This window comes from Myotis lucifugus, unplaced genomic scaffold (genome assembly GCF_000147115.1).
Source record: "Myotis lucifugus unplaced genomic scaffold, Myoluc2.0 scaffold_367, whole genome shotgun sequence".
NCBI classification, from domain to species: domain Eukaryota; kingdom Metazoa; phylum Chordata; class Mammalia; order Chiroptera; family Vespertilionidae; genus Myotis; species Myotis lucifugus.
This window is the reverse complement of record NW_005871415.1, coordinates 442,402-465,518: the sequence shown is the minus strand read 5'-3', so window position 1 is coordinate 465,518 and position 23,117 is coordinate 442,402. Positions and strand designations below refer to the sequence as shown.

Genomic DNA, 23,117 nt, shown 5'->3' with positions numbered 1-23,117 from the left:
TACTCTAGGGAGGCTGGTCAGGAGCAGACCATGTAGCAGAGACTAAAGGATAGGGAAAAGTGCATTCCAGCCAAAGGGTCCTGCACGAGCAAAGGTCCTGAGGCAGAAAAACCTTGCTGATTTTGAGGAACTGAGAGATCAACAGCATCACTGCAGTGTAAAGAAACAAGGGAAGGTGTGGTATGGTGAGAAATCAAGTCAAAAAAATAATTGAGAGGCAGATGATTTGGGCCTTTGGGACCAATGAAAAGATTTCAAATTGTACTTTAATTATCATGGGAAGCCATTGGATGGTTTTAAGCATGGAAGTGGCTTCATTTGATTTTTGTTTTGAAAAATCACTCTGGAAAACTGAGTGGGCCCCACAGGAGAAAACAGTCTGAAATAGAAATTTTCACTCCAGGTCCCCTTTAAATAGCCCCTGGTGGTGGGAAAGCATCGCCTTCCAAGACAGGCTATTCAATTGCTCCAGCCTCAGTTTCTTCATCTATAAAAGGGGATAATAACACGTTTACTTTCTGCCTCATGAATTTGACTATTGTAGGTACCTCAGATAAGGTATTTTTCTTTTTGTGTCTGGCTTATTTCACTGAGCATGCTGTCCTCAGGGTTCTTCCATGTTGTGGATGTGCTATGATTTCCTGCCTTTTAAAGGTCGAGTAACATTCCATTGTAGGTGCATACTACATTGGTTTATCCATTCATCTGTCATGACACTTGGGTTGCTTCTTCCACCCACTCTTTTATTCCACAAACTAGAGGCCCATTGCAGGAAGATTCCTGCAAGAATAGGGCTTCCTGCTGCCCGAGCGAAGCAGAGAAGGGAGCGAAATTCACCGAGGTGGGCTTCCCTCCCGCCTCCACCACCAGCTTGTTTCCCTCCCATCTCCGCTGCCCTGCTTGCTTCCCTGCAGCTTCGCTCCCTTCTGCAGCACTTGGCTTCCTTCTACGTTGTCTTCAGTCTTCGCTTTCTGCCTGCATATGCAAATTAACTGCCATCTTTGTTGGGTTAATTTACATATCATCTGATTGGCTGGTGGGTGTAGTGGAGTGACACCAACTTGCATGTTTCTCTTTTATTAGTGTAGATATTCACCCCGAGCCCATTAGAGCCTCACAATGGGCACAGGGCTGTAAAGATAAGTATGTACTATTTCTACCCTTTAACCACTCATATCACAGTGCAGGACAGAGAAAGAACAGAATTAATTACAGTTACAGCACTGGTGACTTGCTCGAGGCACTAAAATATGAGAACACAATAAACAGTAGAACACGTTCTAATTTTCTACCACAGAGGACAGAAACAGGGATCAATAAAAGGCCTTGGCTGAGTGACTCAGTATCTTCACTTTGAAAAGGATCTGCCTTTGTTTGCTCCTCCAGTTGCTGTGACATGGAAAATCCATCTATATTTGTAACCACTGTGAGTTTCTATTTGACCACTCTCTGGCTTTGCTTCCTTTGATGGGGTCCAGAATGAGTAGAGATGTGCAGCCAAGGAGGAGGGAAGGTTTCCTAGGGTGCCTCTGCCCAGTGGACTATAAAGCAGCCTTTGAACGATGTGCTTATACACAGCTTGGGATAGCTTGGTGAGTGGTTATTTTCCACTGAGTGAGAAAAGTAGACTTCAACTTACAGAAAATAGAAGAAAGGCTGAGTAGCACCCTGGTAACTGGGGTTGTCTCTGGGAAGAGGAATAAGGGGAACTTACACGTTTGCCTTATAGTTTTCTTTATTGTTGGTTCAATACAAAAATGGATGCATGAATTATCCAAAAAGAAGGGTTAAATTTTTAAATGAAAATATGGTCTGATCACCACCAATTTTTAAAAATTGAAGGGAAAAAAAAACATAGTAATTAGACCATGTTATAAAGATAGCTATATTTAGTTACTAGGTATATAAGAATTGCTTCCTAACCTCACGTTCATACTTTTTATAATAAGCATATATTACACTCAGGGGTCAAAACAACACTTTCATGTTCTTATTAAGTTGCTTGAGCAATTAAACCAAACATTTGAGAACCATGGAATGTCTTAGAGCATGGGAACCTCAGGCCCAAGCGCCCTTGGTTGCCCTCCCCGCATCTTTTGACTATGCAGTGTCTTTTTCTCATCCCTCAACCAGTTAAAGACAATAACCAAGCAAGACTTAGCATTGTTCCCCACCCACTTCTCAAGGCCTAATGATGTGAAGTAAGGGTTGGGATGGCGTGCTCGCTTCGGCAGCACATATACTAAAATTGGAACAATACAGAGAAGATTAGCATGGCCCCTGCACAAGGATGACACGCAAATTCGTGAAGCGTTCCATATTTTTATTTCACCCTACTTATATATCTAATTTCCAATCCCCTGCTCTAAATCCATATACACCTCTCTCTTCTCTTTCTTCACTATCCAATTTTTTTTTCTCTCTGTTGTTTTGTTGTTGTTTGCTTGATTGTTGAGTATATTGGGGTTTTTTATGCTTGTTTGTGAGATTGTTTTGCTTTTGCTTTTTATTTTTCTCTTGGCTTTTTTCCCCCCAGTTATTTTTTTGCTTCTGTGTTCCCTCGCCTTGCTTGATATTAGTTGTTGTTTGTAGTTTGCATTCATCTCTAGGGATCTGTTGCGGGAATTTGTTGGGATTAGTGGCTGTTCTATTGGAGTTTTCTCCCCATATAAATAGTTTCTTCCCCTCTTCTATTTCATTCTCTTTCTTTTCTCTCTTACTTTTTTTTCCCTTTTCCAAACTTCATTTTTGCACTCCTTTTCTTTTCTTTTTCTCTTTTTTTTCTCTTCTTTCTTCCTTATCCCCTAATTCTCTTTGCTCTGGTGGTCACCTTTATTTGGGGTTATTAGTATTGTGAATACATTTGTGTTCAGTGCCTTGTGTGTTGTGCCTTGTTGTGCTGTATTTTGTGCATTTAAATCAACGCAGCAGAGAGAGAACTACATAACCAAACACCTGGAGAAGAGAGATCATGGGGAGACAAAGAAACAGCCCGCATATGAATGAAAAACAGGCATCACCAGAAAAGGAAGTAAATGAAATGGAGGCAATCGAGGCAAGCAACCTGTCAGAGAAACAATTCAGAGAAATGGCCATAAGGTGGATGAAAAGAATGGAAGACAAATTCAACAATATGTGTAAGAACCAAGAGGAAATGAAAAATGACATCACTGCTATAAAGAACTCAATAGAAAGCATCAACAGTTGACTAGAAAGGCTGGGATGGCGTAGTGACACGGAGGTCTTCCAGCGGAGTATTCTCTCTACTTTAAAGACTTCCTTTAGCAAGACTCATTGTCAAATGGCACTCTCACAAATCACAGATCATACCCAGACTCAAACTTTAAAATGCCAAGGAGACAAGTAACTGAGAGGCTCAGACAGAGAAAGGAAAAGGCACCACATCCTACATCCCTCCTGGATCCTGCCTGCCTTTCTACATGGGATACACCTGCCTGGCCCAGAAAAATAGACCAGTCACCCAGTGAGGTGGTGTCAGGCTCCTCACACAGCCAAAGGGACTGAAGTGATGGAACTTCTCCGTTGTATTCCCCAGAGAGCTCTGCACTTTGCATGGCTTCCCGGGAACTCATGTCTACAGATTCTGAATTTGTTTTCAATGAGTAATCCTTGAACCAAGGGCCTCTTGCGAAGGGTACTCAAGACACAGAGACAGGTCTCTTTGTTCTAGCAAATGTCATTAGTGGATCTACCTGGAAGTCCTGTTGACAAGGAGACTAGACCAGCTCACTTGCCTTCCTTCTTTCCCCAGGACTGTCCCTCTTCCCAAATTAAGTAACGACATCACTAGCCAGCTGCCTCTCCCTCCTCCCTGGGACCTAGAGTGCGCAAGGTGGTATGTGGAGATACTGGAGATGAAAAAGGGAAACACAGCCTCTGGCACTTGCCAGGTGGCCTTGATAATCTTCTACTGAACATAATTTAAGGACACCAACATCAGATATGGTCATTGTGTGACTACAATAGACAGCAATATCTACAGGTAAAAACAATGTCCAAACCACACAAATATGACCAAACATCTGTTTATTGTAGCAAATATAGTGCCTGCTGCTTCTTTGCCAATAACAGCTTCAACTCTGCTCCATTCCTCCAGCCTAGCTGATTTGATTAGTTTTGACACCGATCACAGAATTACCCCCATCCCTTCTGCTTCCTGGCAGCATCCATGCAAAGCCAATCTCCTGGAAATTTCCTCTAACATTTCATAAAACAAGCCCAAATCCTGTAAGTCCTTTCTAACATTTTTGAACTGAACTGTCCCTGACCCCATGGATCCCTACAATGAGTGCTCATTCTTCTTGCAAAGAACCAGAAAGCCCACCCTTATTCATCTGAAAGTCTCCATTTGTTAGTAAGTTTTCCTGCTGAGCTGGAGTCTTAGCCTAATAGCAGTGTTCTGCTTTCAGTGTGGGCTGAGCACAAATGTCAGGATTCTAGGTCAATATTCTATCCTCCCCTTCCTACTACTCTGCTCCTTCCAAAAGACTCCAGACGATTCCTCACTTACCCTATCCTCCAGGAGTCGCCCTCTCTCTCTTTTTTTTCTATTTTGTTCATCAGTTTTTGTTCCTTAGATTCCACATATAAGTGAGATCATGTGATATTCGTCTTTCTCTGACTGGCTTATTTCACTTAGCATAATACTCTCTGGGCCCATCCATGTTGTCTCAGAGGGTAAGAGATCCTTGTTTTTTTACAGCTGCATAGTATTCCATAGTGTAAATGTACTACAGCTTTTTTATCCATTCATCTACTGATGGGCACTTGGGCTGTTTCCAGATCTTAGCTATTATAAATAATGCTTCTATGAACACAGGGGTGCATATTGGTGTTTTGGGCTTAGGATATATTCCTAGTAGTGGGACACTGGGTCAAATGGCAGCTCCATTTTTAATTTTTTGAGGAACTTCCATACTATTTTCCATAGTGGTTGCACCAGTCTGCATTCCCAGTGTACTAGGGTTCCCTCTTCTCCTCATCCTCGCCAGCACTTGTCATTTGTTGATCGGTGCATGGTAGCCATTCTGGCAGGTGTGAGGCGATTTGATTAGTTCCGACAATGCTGCCTCCCTTAGGAAATTTAAACTCAATGCACTAGTCTCATAACGAGGCTGTTCCTAACAGAAGTGAGACCCTCAGACCCCAGAGGGGTTGTCATTTCCCAACATGATAAGTCGAAGACCAGAATGGGGCACAGTTATTTCCAGGCAATGTATACAGTGAATGGGGCGAGAGAGATGGGGCAGAAAGGGTTAAAGTCTTATGCTCTGACATCCATGCTAGGGTGGAAAAGCAGATATATTTGGTGGTTAAATCCAGGTGGTATGTTGTCAGCTACTTCAGGGTTCATGACACTATGCTGTCCTCTCACACTAAACTTACACCCTTCCCACTAGCAATTATATTTCAAGTCCCTGTCAGTAAAGCAACATCACATTCATAATGTGTTGTTCTCCAGGGAAAGCTCACACACCCTAAATCCTAAAAGCACTTAGATCTCGAGGGGCAATTGCACACATTCGATGAATTTTCCTGCTGACAAGTCCTGCAGGGCAGGTTGTGTTGGCCCAAAGAAAACAGGAAGTTTACCTCAAGTAGTTCTCAAATTTGAGGCTACAGGAGTCGGTATTGATGGCAAAGACTGCCACCTTGTGGGAGAGATGAGCAATTCACTGAGGCACTTGGGATTTTCTCAGCAGAACTAAAATCAGAAGATTCTTCAGGCCAAAGGAAAACTTAGAACTCATAATTCATTAATTTGGACAATATTTATTGAGAATCAAATATGTGCTAATCACATTTATGGGCATGTAAAATACTAGTAGTCCTTGTGGGAGATTACATTCTATCAGAGGGAAACTCTAAACAATCAACAATAAACAAATTATAGAGTACCCTAAGACATGTTTGAGATCCATGGAAAACACTAAAAGTAGAGTAGGATAAGGGGTCAAAAGTGATACAGAAGGAGGTGGCAGTATTCAGCATTAAACAGGGTGGACAGTAGATGACATTTGAGCAAAGAATTGAAGGAAGTGAGGGACTTAGTCATACAGACATCCAAGGGAACAGCATTCTGGGCAGAAGGAACAGCCATACCAAAGGCCCTGATGCCTGATATGTTCAAGAAATGCCAAAGAAGCCAGTGTGGGTGCAACAGAGTGAGCAAGGTGGAGAGTAGATGGAAATGAAGTCAGAAGGATAATAATATCGGACTTGGCAGGTTTCATAAGTCAGTGCAAGGAATTTGGCTTCTACTCATGGTGAACTGTAAAGCCATACAGAATTCTGAGCACAGGAGATACATGGTATTACTTACATTTCAAAGGATTTCTCAGATTGCTTTGTTGAGTATGGGCTGAAGAAGGAAAGGGCAGAGGTAGGTAGACTATTAATCTGGGCAGATGCTGATGGTGATTTACTAATAGATCAGTGTGGTAGCAGTGACAACGGTGAGAAGTAGTAGATTCTGGATTCATTGTAATTTCTTAATGAGCTGGATGTGGAGTGTTAGAGAACTAAGGAGTCAATGATAATTCCAAGGTTTGGGATCTGAGACAATGGAAGAATGGAGTTGCTGATAACTGGGATGAAGAAGGCTTTGGATGGAGGTGGCTTTGATCAGGAGTTCAATTTGGGTCACACCGAGTTTTAAATGTCTATTAAACATGCAAGTGAAGCTGTGGAATAAGCAGAAAGGTATATGAGCCTGAAGTTCAGGAGAAATAAAGCTGTGAGACTATCCAAAGCAGCCAAAAGACAAAGAAAAGAAGATGACCAAGAACTGAGTGTTGGGACACTCCAACATAAGAGATTGGAAGGAGGAACCATTGGGAAAGTACAACCAGGGATATGGGACAAAAAGCAGAAGATTGGGTTGCGCTGGAAGCTGAGTGAAGAAAGTATATTAAGCAGGAAGAAGTTATTAACTGTGCCAGATGCTCTTGCTCAATCCAGGAATATGAAAAGAGAGAACTAAGCATCTGAATTATCATCAAGGAAAGTCATGTCAAGAGCTGTTTTAATTTCCAAATGCAATGCTAATCTTTCTGTTATTGATTCCTAGATTATTGTCAGATAATGTACTTTGTAAATTTATTTCAGGAAAGATCTTGGGAAAAAATATATTTTGAGTGTATCATTGAGAAAACAATGTCCTTCCCTAGCTGGTTTGGCTAATTAGATAGAACGTTGGCCTGTGGATTGAAAGGTCCTGGGTTTGATTCCGGTCAAGGACACATGCCTGGGTTGTAGGCTGGATCCCCAGCAGGGGTCATGCAGGAGGCAGCCGATCAATGATTCTCTCTCATCATTGATGTTCCTATCTCTCTCTCTCCTTCTCCCTTCTTCTCTGAAATCAATAAAAATATATTAAAAAGAAAATAAAACAATTTCCTAAAATGTATCCTTTTAAACTCTCACCTTTTATCCCCATTCCAAGCCTGAGTATGTTTCTCCTATAATACTAAGCCAGTTCCTTGATATTTATCTGTTGAAATGAAAATTATCCTAAAACTGTAAAGCAAAACAAATTATTTATTTATTTTTATTTTTTATTGACTTTATTGGGGTGACATTGATTAATAAAATTATACAGGTTTTAGGTATTCAATTCTACAAAATATCACCTGGGTCTGATCATTCTGTGAAAATCTTGTGACCCTTTACTTCAATTTCTTATACTCATTAAAATATATTTATCATCATTATACTATCCAATTGTTATAAACACGAACTTATAATGTATATTTATATTAATAAAATACTTTATCTATTTTAGATTTCCATTCTTTTGTTCAATAAATGCAGCGTGCTTCCTGAGAGACAGGCAGAGTATTAGGTATTTAGCTGGCAAAAGCAAAGTTCATTTTCAGGGCAAAAACCCAAAATAAAGACAAATTAAAATAAAACTGCAGTAACATCTTCCCTTATAACATTGATAAAAATCAGAAAATAATAATAAAAAAAGTTCAAAACAACCTGTGTAGTGAAGTTATGGGGAAATAGAAACTCCCATTGCCTCAAGAAGAGAATTGCCTCATAAGGAGAAAGCTGGATATGTTTTCAAAATTAAAATGGCATTTTATTCTTTAAGTTAGTTATTCCACTTCCAGGATTCTATCTTATACACATGAGGATTTTGATGCAGCATTTTTGAAATATATGGCAAAGGTTTAAAACACCCCAGTGTCCATCAATACAAGTGTGAATGTGGTAACAAAAATAATCCGTCAAATGGAACACTATGTAACTTAGAATGAGACTACACTGATCACCAAGATACATTGGTAAGTGGGTGGGGGCGGGGGGTGAGACAGAAGAGAGAATATGTGGGGGGAAATGAATATAAACTTATATATTCAGAGAACATTTCTGGAAAGATAAAGGAAAAACAAGTAGCGCTATTTGCCTCTGAGAAAGAACAAAAGGAAATTTGGGGGTGGGGGTGGGGGAAGTAGAGGTATTTGACTGGTTTATCTAAGAAATCATTATCTAGCAGAATGACTATCTTTGCTGTTTACTATCAAACTTCCCGAAGTTTGATGGTAACTTAAAGATCTTGTCTGTTAGAGATGTGGATAATTTCTGTCCTAAAGAAAGATTTCCCCAAGCGAGAGAAAGATATTGAAAACCTATTTGAAGAAATAATGACAGAAAACTTCCCCTAACTGGTGAAAGAAATAGACTTACAAGTCCAGGAAGCGCAAAGAACCCCAAACAAGAGGAATCCAAAGAGGACCACACAAAGACACATCATAATTAAAATGCCAAGGGCAAAAGACAAAGAGAGAATATTAAAAGCAGCAAGAGAAAAACAGTTAGTTACCTACAAAGGAGTACCCATACGACTGTCAGCTGATTTCTCAACAGAAACTATGCAGGCCAGAAGGGAGTGGCAAGAAATATACAAAGTGATGAATAGCAAGAACCTACAACCAAGATTACTCTACCCAGCAAAGCTATCATTTAGAATTGAAGGTCAGATAAAGAGCTTCACAGACAAGAAAAAGTTAAAGGAGTTCATCACCACCAAACCATATTATATGAAATGCTGAAGGCTATTCTCTAAGAAGAGGAAGAAGAAAAAGGTAAAGATAAAAAATTATGAACAACAAAGTGACAACAAATACATAACTATCAACAAGTGAACCTAAAAGTCAAATGAATAAAAAACCTGATGAACAGAACAGACTGGTGAATGTAATAGAATCAGGGGCATGGAAAGGGAGCAGACTGAAAATTCTCAGGAGGGAGGGGATGTGGGGGTTTCGGGAAGAGATAGGACAAAGAGCTTACACCTGTGGACGAGGTCAGTGTGTGAGGGGAAGGCCTGGAGTGGGGTGGGAACCGGGTGGAGGGGAGCTATGGGGGGGGGAGTGGAATATGTATAATAATCTGAACAATAAAGATTTTTTTTAAAAAAGAAAGATATCCCCAAAACCTATGGCATTTTACTACCTTGTAGAACATTAACCAGCTTAATATCTAACCTATAAATATAATTATAATACTCCCTTTTAAGTACTTATAAATACTTAGTGCCTACAAATGTTCTTTGAACTGACTTTATCATTTCCTGACTCATAAATCTTTGACACGTGTTGATTCTCCAGGTTATGAAATCATGCTGTTAACCTTTTGAACCTTCTGCTTCAACAAATGAATTTGAATTGCAATGAGCTGTGCAAATGTGGCTGCTATTCTCTACTCTTTGCTATTTGGGGCTCTGATTCCACCTTATACAGCTACACAGTACACATCTGACCCCCTTGCAACAAGACTGTGCTTGAACCTGCACACCCTGAATATCTCCTGTCAGATTTCTCCAAGCCAAGCAGCCCCAGGCCCTTGAACTTCTTTATACAGCTTCTCATCCTGCCACCCCTCGCTCCTGACAAACACCAGGATTCTGAAGCAGCACTGGAAGTAGGTATCATCGCTTGGAACAACTCTAACCAATTAGCAGCATCTATGTGTTCTGCCGTGTTGAGGATTGTGAGACTGGACCCGGGCTCACCCACGGTGCTGTGATGAATTAGAGCTTCCTGGGGACACAGGATTAAGGGTACAGAGTACTAGTAAGCGCTATGTCCTTCCTGACTCAGGTCTAAGAGGTGATGGTTCAAGAGGCGAGATTAAACCACAAAGAACGCGTCGTGGCGACCAGGGCAGGACATGGCATTCTGCTGCTTTACCTGCAGAGACCAGAAATATTTCCTGAAGTACCAAGACAAAGCACGGAACTCTGGCACCTTGTCTCCCTAACAGGAGGAGACCAGTGACCACACATCAGCCTCTTAACTCACCTTTGAGACAGACAGAAAAAGTACCAGCTGCCTCCTTTGCAGTCTACAGAAATGCCAGTAGAATTGAAATGGGTTGCCCCACACCCTGAGAGCTGCTTAGAGCGTGCTCTTGAAAGCCATATGACATCGTGGCTCCAGGCTGTGCCTGTCCTACTGCTTACCAGCTCTGGACCTTGGGAAAATCACTCCATGCCTCAGTTTTCTCACCAACCTAATGGGTTTTCAGAGTCCAAGGGTAGAAAGAGTTGAGTTTCTGTCCCCACTGTGCCAAACTGCAAGACTGGTACTCACCATACTGTTTTCTACATCTATGAGTTGTTTGGTGTTGTTTTTTTGGTTTTTTCTCAATCTCTTCACTTTTTTTATGCAGTCCCCAACCCCCTCTCCTCTAACAGTTGCCAGTCTGTTTTCTGCATCTATGAGTCTGCTTCTATTTTTTTAAAATATATTTTTATTTATTTCAGAGAGGAAGGAAGATGGAGAGAGAGATAGAAACACCAGTGATGGGAGAAAATCATTGATCAGCTGCCTCCTGCATGCCCCACACTGGGAATCGAGCTCGCAACCCAGGCATGTGCCCTGACCGGGAATCATACCGTGACCTCCTAGTTTCATAGGTCAACACTCAGCCACTGAACCACGTGGGCCTGGCGAGTCTGTTTCTGTTTTGTTTGTTTTGTTTATTAGATTCCACATATAAGTGAAATCATATGATACTTGTCATCTCTGGGTGGCTTACTTCACTTAGCATAACACTCTCCAGCTCTATTCAGATTTCCTTCTTTTTTTACAGCCAAGTAGTATTCCTCTCAGAAATGTACCACAGCTGTTTTTATCCACTCATCTACTGACGGACACTCGGGCCGTTTCCAAATCTTGGCTATTGTAAATAACGCTGCAGTGAACATAGAAGTGCATGCAGTCTTTTGAATAAGTGTTTTGGTTTTCTTTGGATATATTCCCAGAAGTGGAATCATTGGGTCATAAGTCAGTTCCCACCAACAATACACAAGGGTTCCCTTTTCTCCACATCCTTGACACTTGTTGTTTGTTGATTTATTGATGATAGCCATTCTGACCCATGTGAGGTGATATCTTCTTGTGGTTTTAATTTGCATTTCTATGCTAATTAGTGATATTGAGCATCTTTTCACATGTCTTTTGGCCATCTGTATGTCCTTTTTGGAGAAGTGTCTATTCAGGTCCTTTGCTCATTTTTTAATTGGGTTGCTTGTTCTCCTGGTGTTGAATTCTCTTTATAAATTTTGGATATTAACCCCTTTTCAGATGTATCAGTGAACATGCTGTCCCATTCAAGTGGGTTGTTTCTTCATTTTGTTGATTGTTTCCTTTGCTGTGCAAAAACGTTATTTAGTTTGATATAGTCCCATTTGTATATTTTTTTTCTTTTGTTTCCTTTGCCCAAGGAGATATATCAGAAGAAAATATTGCCATGATAAAGGTCTGAGATTTTGCTGCCTTTTTTCTTCTAGGATTTTTATGGTTTTGAGTCTAACATTTAAGTCTTTAATCCATTTTGAGTTTATTCTTGTGTATGGTGTAAGAAAATGGTTTTATTCTTTTGTACATATCTGTCCAATTTACCCCACACCATTTATTAAATAGACTATCTTTACCCCATTGCATGTTATGCATCCTTTGTCAAATATTAATTGACTATAAAGGTGTGGGTTTATTTCTAGACTCTGTTCTGCTCCATTGATCTATATGCCTGATTTTATGCCAGTAACATGCTATTTTTATTACTATGACATTATATATAGTATAGTTTGATATCAGGTAGCATGATTCCTCCAAGTTTGTTCTTCTTTCTCAAGATTGCTGTGGCTATTTGGGGTCTTTGTGGTTCCATATAAATTTTTGGAATATTTTTTCTAATTCTGTGAAATATTCCATTGGTATCTTGACAGGAGTTGCATTGATTCTATAGATTGCTTTGAGTTATATAAACATTTTAATAATATTAGTTCTTCCTATCCATGAACATGGTATATGTTTCCATTTATTTCTATCTTCTTTAATTTCTTTCTTCAATGTCTTATAATTTTCTGAGTACAGGTCTTTTACATCCTTAGTTAAGTTTATTACAAGGTATTTTGTTATGCAATTGTAAATGAGGTTGTTTTCTTCATTTCCCTTTCTGATAGTTCATTATTGGTGTATTAAAATGCAATTAAATTCTGCATATTTATTTTGTATTCTGAATTTATTTATCAATTCTAGTAGTTTTTTGGTGGAATTTTGGTTCTCTATACACAGTATCATGTCATCTGCAAATAATGACTGCTTTACTTCTTCCTTTCCGATTTTATTTCTTCTTCTTGTCTGATCACTATGACTAGACCTTCCAGTACTATGTGAATAAGAGTGGTAAAAGCAGACATTCCTGTTTTGTTTCCAATCTTAAGTGTAATACTTTTAGTTTTTTCCCATTGAATATGATGTTGGTTGTGTGTTTGTCATATATGGCCGTTATTATGCTGAGCTATATTACCTCTATTCCTACCATGCTGAGAGGTTTATGACCACAGCAGCACCCAGGCCCCACAGCTTGGAGCCTTGTCTCGCTTTCCCTATTTTACCTTCCATATTTGGCTAGGTGCTTCTAAGACTCCCTGGCTACTCACTGGTCTCTGGCTTCAAACCCCAGAATGCAAGGTGGGATTTAAGGAAGCGTGGTGATCACAGAACTGAGCATTGAGGATGCACAAGTGAATGTGAGGGCGTGCGATGATCTGATGAAGTTTGGGGTCTAACTGGGAATAGACGTTGAGCAGATGGCCATTCCATCACTCTCAAGGAAAAACATGCTGGAATTCTGTCCTGTGCAAGTACGGTCACCCTCAGAGTATCTTGTGTGCTGAGAAAGTCCAGGTTGTGAAAGAGCCAACATGAGGTCCAGACCCTCCCACCAGTGGAATCTTCCCAAGGTCTCACAACCCCTAAAGAGTGTTGGTCCATCAAGTGGCCTGATCTTCCCCTCAGAAGTAGACTCTTACCTGTGTCTCTGGCTTCATTCAACAGAGTAACACACACTATTCAGAACACACCTTATCCGAAATTCTATCATAGAAGGAAGACCTCATATGCTACTTCTTTCATGAAGCCCTTCCTGACTCTGCCCCACTGGCTAGCGATGCTCATTTTTGAATCTCTGTGGCATCTGCTGGCACTTGGCTCATAGCAGTTCTCATGTTTTCTTGTTTGACTGGTACCTGATTGTATCTGATATGCCTCTACAGGATCTAGCAGAGAGTTAACAGCACAGAAGCACCCCACCCCAACCCCTGGGCCCCCCCACCTCAATCACGTAGAAAGCTTTTTGCTGTTACAGATCACGCTGTCCTGCAGCATTAAGTTCCAGGCCAGTCCTCCCCGGCACCCCTGCAGGGCCCTGGAGATCAGAACCTGTGTTTTCTTTCTCCCCGAAGCCCCCAGTCCTACTCTGAGCACCAGACACCCAGTAAGTCTTTACCAAATGCTTACTAAGTGTTTTCTTTTTTGTACATTTTGCACTAATACATTGTATTGAGTAGAAGCTAATAAAATGCTAACATCATTAAAATGAGAGGCACAGGGAAATAAAAATGAAGAATTGGCCCCAAGACATCTTGCTAGAAACTTTGAAGAGGAAAAGGAAACAAAAATAAATTGTGAAATGAAGATAGAGGAGTCAGAAAGAAAGTCACTTTGGGCACAAAAATGATCATTAGGGGACACAGTGAAATGGATGAAGAATTTTCTCTGATTAAGTGTCTCACTCTACGTTTGCTTCAACCAGCATGATGTGGACCTGAGTTTAATGGAGCAAGCACCTATTAAGAGACTACAATGTGAAGAGCAATGTTCCAGGCAGCAAAGGACACAGAGGTGAAGAACACAATCCCTGCCCTCCAGGACCCTAGCATCACTTGGGACAGCAAGGAAGAGAGCTGTCATAGAAGGGTCTGCTCCCATCCCTAGACAGAAGGCAGCCATCAGGATGTATGCCTGCAATTCATGGGGACAGCTGTTTTTCCCCAAGGTGAGAAGATTCATGGAAATGAAGCCACACCATCTAGGTGCCGCCCTGGAGGTCCATCTTACTCTGGGTGCTGGCTCTCCATATCTTCCTGCAGGCTCTGTCCCACTCTCCCACATTCCCTAGGGCTTGACTACTGCCTGGACACTCCCTAGAGTGTCAGCGCTAACCATTTGCTGACACTTTGTTGAGGCTTGGGCCAAGTGGGTCCCATATGCCTAGGGCCATCTTGGTTAGAAGGTAGCTTCTGTGTGTGAACCTTCAGATAGGATGGCCAGAACTGATCGGTTGAGGAGTTTTCTGCATGGAATGCTCCCAGATTATTTCAACACTAAAAGGCTGGCAGGGAGTGGGTTCTGTGGGAGTAAGAGATATTGGGAAAGGAAAACCAAGGAAAAGGAACAAATAAAAAAAATCAAGTCCTAATGCTAAGAAGCTATTAACACAAAAGCGAAAACAATAATCCAAGTGCCCAATATAGAAATTGATGGATTTTGGAAATGATGGTATTGAAAAGTATATTGAGGAGATATATTAATTATGGCTTTCTTTATGTCTATTATTCTTAACATACTAGCTTGTATACCATTCATTTAATTCAACTCAATATTTCTGCTTATTATATTACAGGCATTATTTTAGGTCCTCCTGATATATCAGTCAACAAAAGTCCCTAGACTCAAGGAGCTTATATTGCAGGAGGAATATAGTAGATTTTTGTCACTTTAAAATATCCTATGTGGTCATCACGCCCTCACACCGCAACAAGCGATCACCAGGAGGGAGCGAGCAGGTGGGCAGGGCTGCATGAGCTGCAAGGTGCAAGCGGGTGGGCAGGGACTTGATGCTGCGTCCCCAGCAGGGACTTGACCAGGAGGTGCATGGATGGCGGCTGCCACTGCCCAGGGCCAGCCCGAGGCTCAGGCAAGCTGCCGATGATGGGCTGGCCCAAGGCTCAGGAAAGCACAGATGGCAGCTGCCACTGCGAGGGCCTGAGGCTCAAGCAACAAGGGCCGGGCCAAGGCTCAGGCAAGCTGCAATGGCTGCAAGGGCCGAGGCTCAGGCAGCCTCGCAGCCGGTAGTGGCAGCAGCAGAGGCATGATGGGGGTGTCACCTTCCCCTGAACGCTGGGTTGGGTCGCTTCCTACAGAGGGAGGCCAGAGGCAGCAGCAGTGAGGGAGTGATGGGGGCAGTGCTTTCCCCTGATTGGCTGATCGCCTCCTGCAGAGGGAGGCCAGACTGCAGCTTAGGCCCGCTCCCAATGGGGAGCGGGCCTAAGCTATCAGTAGGACATCCCCTGAGGGCTCCCGGACTGTGAGAGGGGGCAGGCTGGGCTGAGGGACCCCCCCACCATGCCCCAGTGCACAAATTTTAATGTACTGGGCCTCTAGTAGTTAATAAAAGGTAATAAAGTGGAAAGAGCAGTAGATGTAACAGAAAAACAAAAAGACTAGAAGGAAATGAAATTAAGAAAACAAACATAAAGATATATGAAGGGTTGTCCACAAAATCTGTGTTACTCCCCCATCCAAGGGTGGCGCTTGTTTCTTTGGAATGTGGGCTCAACCCGTGACTGTTTAAACCAATAGAATGTGGTGGAAGTGATGTGCCAATTAAGGGTCTAAAGAAGACCTGATGGGCCCACTTTTAAGAGTTTAGGAACTCTGAAAGAATCCAGCTACACCATGGAGAGATCACAAGGAGAGATCACAGGGAAGGAGGGGCCATGAGATGATTTAAAGAGAAACAGAGGTCCGGCTGTCCCAGCTGAGCCCAGGCGCCATGACTCCATCCTATAAGTGTGACAGTTTGAATGTTCCAGCCAAGTCAGCCCCTCAGATGATCACAGCCCCAGCTGATATCATATGAAGCAGACCATCCAGCTGATCCAATCAACCCACAGAATCCTGAAAGATAATAAATGCTTATTGCTTTAAGTCACTACACTTTAAGGTAGTTAATGATGCAGCAATAGAAAACCAGAACAGGAAGTGGTACCTGGGAGTGAGATGCTACATGACAAAAACCTAAAACATGCGAATGATGATTCATTTTATGTATCAACTTAGTTAGGCCATGGTACCCAGGTATTTGGTCACCTATCTGGATGTCTCCATGAAGGTATTTTTTAGATGAGATTAACTGTTAAGTTCATAGATTTTTTTTTTTAGTGGATTACTCTCCATAATATGGATGGGCCTTATTCAATCAGCTGAAGGTGTTAAGAAAAAGACTGATATCCCCTCTAAAAAGGAGAATTCTGCCAGCTAATGGCCTTCAAACTTGAATTGCAACATCAACTCTTCTCTGGCTCTTCAGCCTGCTTGCCTACCTTGCAGATTTTGGACTTGTCAGCCTCCACAATCACCTGAACCCATTCCTTAAAGGTCATCAATATCTCTCTATTTCTATCATTGTCACTCTGGACAACCCTGACTACTACATGTGGCATTAGCATTGGGGACTAGGCAGCACACTTAAGACCTCAAGGGTACTGTTCATGAAGGCTGGACAGACACAGAGGAAATTGTTACCAGATGCTAAGAAAAAGATGACCCATCTTATCTAATAAAAGAGTAATATGTAAATTAACCATCACTCCATGGCAAAGATGGTGACACCCATAGTGGCTGGGGTGGAACCCTGGTGGTGTAGCCCTGGCAATGTGAGCCCAGCATCCGCTCCCTGGCCACACAGAGGGAGGGGAGGGGCCCCAGTCACGCAGAAGAAGGGGAGGGGCCTCTGGACAGAGGCTGGGGCGAGGGACGCTGGCATCGTTGCAGGCTGGACTGAGGGACCCCCCTGCCTCATGCACGAATTTCGTGCACCGGGCCTCTAGTGTTATATAGTGGTGGAAAGTTTAGTTACACTGTCACCTGCACTAATGGAGCTAATAGAAATATACCAAAGACCCGGCCAGCATGGCTCAGTGACTGAGCTCCATATATATATAGTGCACAATATATAAATGTCTCCCATTAAAAGAAATAAACAGCTCAGTAGAAATCAGCAACGATCTCGCCGAAACCGGTTTGGCTCAGTAGATAGAGCGTCGGCCTGCGGACTGAAAGGTCCCGGGTTCGATTCCGGTCAGGGGCATGTACCTGGGTTGCGGGCACATCCCCAGTGGGAGATGTGCAGGAGGCAGCTGATCGATGTTTCTCTCTCATCGATGTTTCTAACTCTCTATCTCTCCTCCTTCCTCTCTGTAAAAAATCAATAAAATATATTTAAAAAAAAAAAAAAGAAATCAGCAACGATCTGAACAAGAAATTTACAGAAAAACATAAATGGCCAATAAACTCACATGCGAAGACTCACTGACAAACAGGGAACAATTAGAAGTTACTTTCCTCATAATGAGAAAGAGTTGATACTATTTGGTAATGAGGAGATTTTGGGAAGCCTGTCCTCTGATAGATGGTGATGGGAGTATAAAGTGGTCCAGTTATTTTGGAGGGAATTTAGAAATACTTATCAAAATTTTAAATAAGCATAATTCTTCTTTTGATCTACCAATTCCACCACTAGAAATCTATCCTACAGAAACATAAGCACACAACAATATCTGTACAAAGACACTCATTGAGACAGGTCTCTCCCAACTAGGCTGGCAGCTTCTTGAGAGTTGGAACTTTGTCATTCACTCCTGTATTGTCAGTAGCTACATCACTGCCTAGAACATAGTAGATGCTCAGCAAATATTTGTTGAATGAATGAATGGGACTGAACATTGGAAATTTATTTTCTGTCACAAGGAAATGTTTACATCTACCCTATGGAATACTATGAGCTGTTTAAGAAAATGAGGTAAATCTGTATGTACCAACATTAGAAAATCTCCAACACCAACTGTTAAGTTAAAAAAAAGAGAGAGAATAATAGTAAAAAGCTAAAAACATAAATTCTATCATCAGAGAACTGATTACTGGATTGTGATTTAAATAAATCTAATATGAGGCATCCATTTTTTACGTTGGCCTTGCTCTACATTTTTTACTTTGAAAGAAATCTGTGATATTGCATTTTCAAAAAAATTAGCATTTCAGCACTTAGTATATATCAGGATTATTCCTTTTACTCCTCACAATCTCTCCGTGTTAGGTACCATCATTCCATCTTATAGTTGAGAATCTTGCAGCACAGAGAAAGGAAGGTCATTGCCCAAAGTTACATTGCTACAGAGCCAATATTTTAACCCACGCAGGTGGCTCCAGAGTTCCTTCATTAAACCACACAAGGATAAATTGACCATACATTCAGGTTTAAGTCTACTGCGACTCAGAATAATTATCAATAGCATCCTCTTTCTTTTCAAAATGTTTCCAGAGAAGAACAATAAATGTTATGGTCACTCTACCATAGCAGTGACTGAGTTCAGTGTATGGAGCCAATTTTTGGCAGTGTACTCAAGGTCTCCGCTTCAGTCTACTCATATGGAAAATGAGACAACAGTAGTCTCTGCCTCGTATAGTTGTTAAGGACAAATGCGTTAATATTTTAAGTGCCTGGCACATAGTACTGCATCAACTACTAACCCATTGTATAGTGTGAAAACATGTATTGTGAGATATCTGCATGCTCAAAAACTACTAATAGAAGATAGCTCCTGTAGCCCTAGCCAGTTTGGCTTAGTGCATAGTGTGCTGGCCTATGGATGGAAGGGTCCCAGGTTTGATTCTGGGTTCTATTCTGGTCAAGGGCACATGCCTGGGTAGCAGGCTCAATCCCCTATAGAGGGCGTGCAGAAGGCAGTTGATCAATGATTGTCTCTCATCATTGATGTTTCTACCTCTCTCTCCCTCTCCCTTCCTCTCTGGAATCAATAAAAATATATTTTTAAAAAGGAAGATAACCCCTGTTAATATTGTGAAGATATGTACATGCATACACAGGTATATGTTGAACATATATATGTATACACTAGAGGCCTGGTGCACAAAAATTTGTGCACTTGGTGGCAGGGGTCCCTCAGCCCGGCCTGTGCCCTCTCACAGTCTGGGACCCCTCGGGACATGACCCCCAGCTCTCTGAGAGATTGGGACTAAGAGCAGTCAGACATTCCTCTGTCAGCTCAGGAGCCCTCAGGAGATGTCCACTTGCCAGCGGGGACCAGGCCTAAGCTGCAGTCGGACATCCTTAGCACTGCTGAGGAGGCGGGAGAGGCTCCCACTACCACCGCTGTACTGGCAGCCATCAGCCTGGCTTGTAGCTGAGCAGAACTCTCCCTGTGGGAGCGCACTGACCACCAGGGGGCAGCTCCTGCATTGAGCGTCTGCTCCCTGGTGGTCAGTGTGTGTCATAGTGACCAGTCATTCCCAGTTTTTCTGCTGTTAGGGTCAATTTAATATTACCCTTTTATTATATAGGATAGAGGCCTGGTGCATGGGTGGGGTCCAGCTGGTTTGCCCTGAAGGGTGTCCCAGATCAGGGTGGGGGTCCCGCTGGGGTGCCTGGCCAGCCTGGGTGAGGGGCTGATGGCTGTTTGCAGGCTGGCCACAGCCTCTTCAGGGTGGGGGTCCCCGCTGGGGTGCCTGGCCAGCCTGAGTGAGGGGCTGAGGGTCATTTTCAGGCTGGCCAAGCCCCCCAGCGGGGACCCTCACCCCATGAGGGTGTGGCCATCCTGGGTGAGGGGCTGATGGCTGTTTGCAGGCTGGCCACGGCCCCCAGCCACCCAAGCTCCCACCATGAGGGTGTGGCCATCCTGGGTGAGGGGCTTATGGCTGTTTGCAGGCTGGCCATGGCCCCCAGCCACCCAAGCTCCCAGTGGAGGCTGGCTGGAAGCAGGTATCTGGGATTTATTTGTCTTCTATAATTGAAACTTTGTTTCCTTGAGTGGAGGCCACAGCCGGACAGGGCAGGCGGGAAGCTTGGCCTCCTGCTTGCTCCAGCTCCCTGGCTGCCAGCCGCCATCTTGGTTGGTTAATTTGCATATAGTTGCTCTGATTGGCTGGTGGGCGTGGCTTGGGGCATAGCAGAAGTTCAGTCAATTTGCATGTTTCTCTTTTATTAGATTAGATATGTGTACATGCATGTGTGTTTAATAGTGAGCAAACATCCTGACAAACATGAAAAGTCTGTGGTGCATCCTGCTTACCATGTGGATGTGCTAGCCAAAGATGAACAACAGCAAACATTTAAAAATGTCAAATTAAGGTGAAAATGAAAAAATATCACTTTCATCATTAGCAATTCGGATTGGATATCGCTTGATTTAATTAGTACTAAATGTCACAACCTGAAAGAAAGCCTCAACTTCTAGTTTCTCCTTCAATTAACTAGTTAATTATTTGTAAGCAAAACTTAAGGGACCCTGGCCCTCTTTGGACTTGGACAATTTGCGCTGAAAACCTAGGGTATTGCATGAGAACCGAACCCTTGAGCACCTCGGGAGGCAGGGGAACAGGGGGTGGGTAGTGGGGAGCTCTCACCGCTCCCAGCCCAGACTGCAGGCGTTTTGGAGGCAGAAGTATGCCATTTCAAACTCGCTTTTGGCAGCCCAAACAGTAGCTTCCCAGCTTGTTCTACTCTAGTAGAACTTCAAAAATGTGTTCTCTGGCGGAAGCCAAGCCCTGGAAACAGCAGTCAAGAAACTGGATCTCTTAGGAGAGAGATTAGCAGCCAGCGGGGAGGGGGCACGAGGAACCTTCGGGCATTGGTCCCTTGGCCTGATGTGGGTGGTGCTTCCAGGGTTTGGACCCATTCATCCATTCATTGAGCTGATTCACCTTGTCCTTTAAGTTATAGCTCAATTGTTAAAGTTGTTCCTGTTTTGCTTTGTCGTGTTAAATGAGTTCTCTAGTCACATTCATTTCACGACGGCGCAAGAGGACTCGGGGTGCTGGGGTGCTGCTTTCTATTAAAGAATGAAGCTCATTTCAGAGGTCTGGCCCTTCTGACGCCATTCCGTCAGGTCAAACTCTGCAAGCCACTTAAGCAGGTGTCACCTGTAACCTTCCGGGCATGTTCAGGTCAGAGACCTTAAACGGAAAACCCATGAGAAGTAGAAAATGCCAACAAACCCCACCCCCGCGTGCGCGTCTGCGGTGGTTTTCTGTCCCTGCAGCCTTGGGCGCCGAGCGGGGGCTGAGGGTCAGGACGGCCCGGGCTCCGGGCTCCGGGCTCCGGGCTCCGGGCACCTTGCCCAGAGGGCGGTCATCTCTGCCAAGTGTTCACAGCTGAGCCGGCCTCCGCGCACACGCTCCGCGCCACAGCTCCCCGCTCCTGCAAGGGGCGCGCGAAATGGCAAGCCAGCGGACTCTCAGCGGACGGAAACAGAAGAGGCTTTGTTTCGGCCGTCAGACAGCTCCCCGCGCCCCCAGCCGCGCGCATCAGCCGCAGCGCCGCGCCCATCTGTGCCCCCCAGACGCCAGCTCACCTCAGCTCTGGCCACAGGACCTGAGTGTAGGTGTAGCATCGGCCCAGGACGATCTCCGAAAAATGGGGAGTGGTGCCCGTCCCATTCCACTCCCGGTGCGGGGGCGCCCGGGGCCACTTCAGGACTCCGACCACCACCGCGACGATCGTCACCGCCACCAGGACACACAGGAGGATGCCGAGACAGACCTTGGCTTTCTTGGAGAGGTGGCAGCCGGGTTCCTCTCCGGGCATGGGGCTGAATCTGTGGTCAGACATGGGGGCCACTACAGGGTCAGCCGGTCGAGTGGGAGGAGAAGCCCGGCCAGGCTGGGCAGGAAGGGTGGAGAGATTTCTCACTTGCCTTTTCTGGGCTTCCTTTCCCACCCCAGCCCCTCCCTCGAAGTTCCCTGGCCTGCCAGCCCCTCCCTCAAAGTTCCCTGGCCTGCCAGACCAATGAGGATTTGAAGGACTTTAAAAGACTTGAGCCAGGGGAGAGTGAACGGAGAAACTGCGACAGCTAACTGAGCAATTTACAGCCGGTTACAGGTCACCTCCCTAGAGATGACATCTAGGCTCCAGGCTCAGAAAAGCAGCAAAACCAGGTGAGTAGCGCCAGGGGTCAGCTGCGATGACCAGTGACCCGCTGCCCTGACTGGGACCAATCAGAAGAAACCAGGAGTCTGAAAGAGCTCACCTGGAAAACAGGACTATTCTGCTGAAACCCTCCCCTGAGACCTGCCTGAGGAGAGGGATGAAGCCCTCAAGACAAAGGACCCTCCCAGGAGCACCCCTGCGCCTTTCCCAGACATCCCCTGCCTCTCCTCCCTTCCCCCACCTCTAAACGCTAAGGGACCCCACAAGGCTTGCAATCAGAGGAGCCATGGGCAGCGGCAGCTGCTCCAGGGCTAATTCCCAGAACCTGCCACGGAGGCCCCCTTTTCTCTGGGTTCCCAGGGAGCTGACAGCAGCCCCGCCTCCACTCATTTCTTTCCTGTAAGGTTTCTAGAGAGCCAAAGCAGCCCTGCGAAGGCTCTCCTGTTGCTTCTTCTATGCTAAGCTCTTCCTTGTTTCACTGTCCTCAATAATAAACGTACCCTCATAATAAAAAATAAAAGGGAGAGGGAGGCAGCCACCGTCAACTTACTCTGCAGATGCCTTCATAACACACTGTATGCTCTTGCCCCTTTCGGCCAGCTCCCTTTGGCCGAACTTTACACTTTAGTCACACTGCTTCCTGGATGCCTGCCTTGGCACCTTTGTACAAACAATGCCGTTCACTGGCGAAACAATGCTCCCCGTTTACTTAGCGTTGACAAAGGCCTGCTCAGCCCCCTGTTAAAGGCTCCACCTAAGCCTTACCCCTTCTCCTAAGTGGCATCCTGGTA

The 23,117-nt window shown here is 44.0% G+C and overlaps 1 protein-coding gene and 1 non-coding gene across 2 annotated transcripts in view; one reads left to right on the top strand and one right to left on the bottom strand.

The window, feature by feature from the left end:
• CD38 (CD38 molecule) overlaps positions 1-22,008 on the bottom strand; it is a 33,104-nt gene extending 11,096 nt beyond the window's left edge. The window contains exon 1 of the mRNA XM_006101511.3: positions 21,752-22,008. Coding sequence (XP_006101573.1) covers positions 21,752-22,008 — 257 coding nt within the window. The remainder of the gene's footprint in view (positions 1-21,751) is intronic.
• LOC111828457 lies at positions 2,219-2,325 on the top strand. Its single transcript, XR_002832326.1, has one exon. It is a non-coding gene; the product is annotated as a U6 spliceosomal RNA (small nuclear RNA).
• Positions 22,009-23,117: the final 1,109 nt, after the last annotated feature.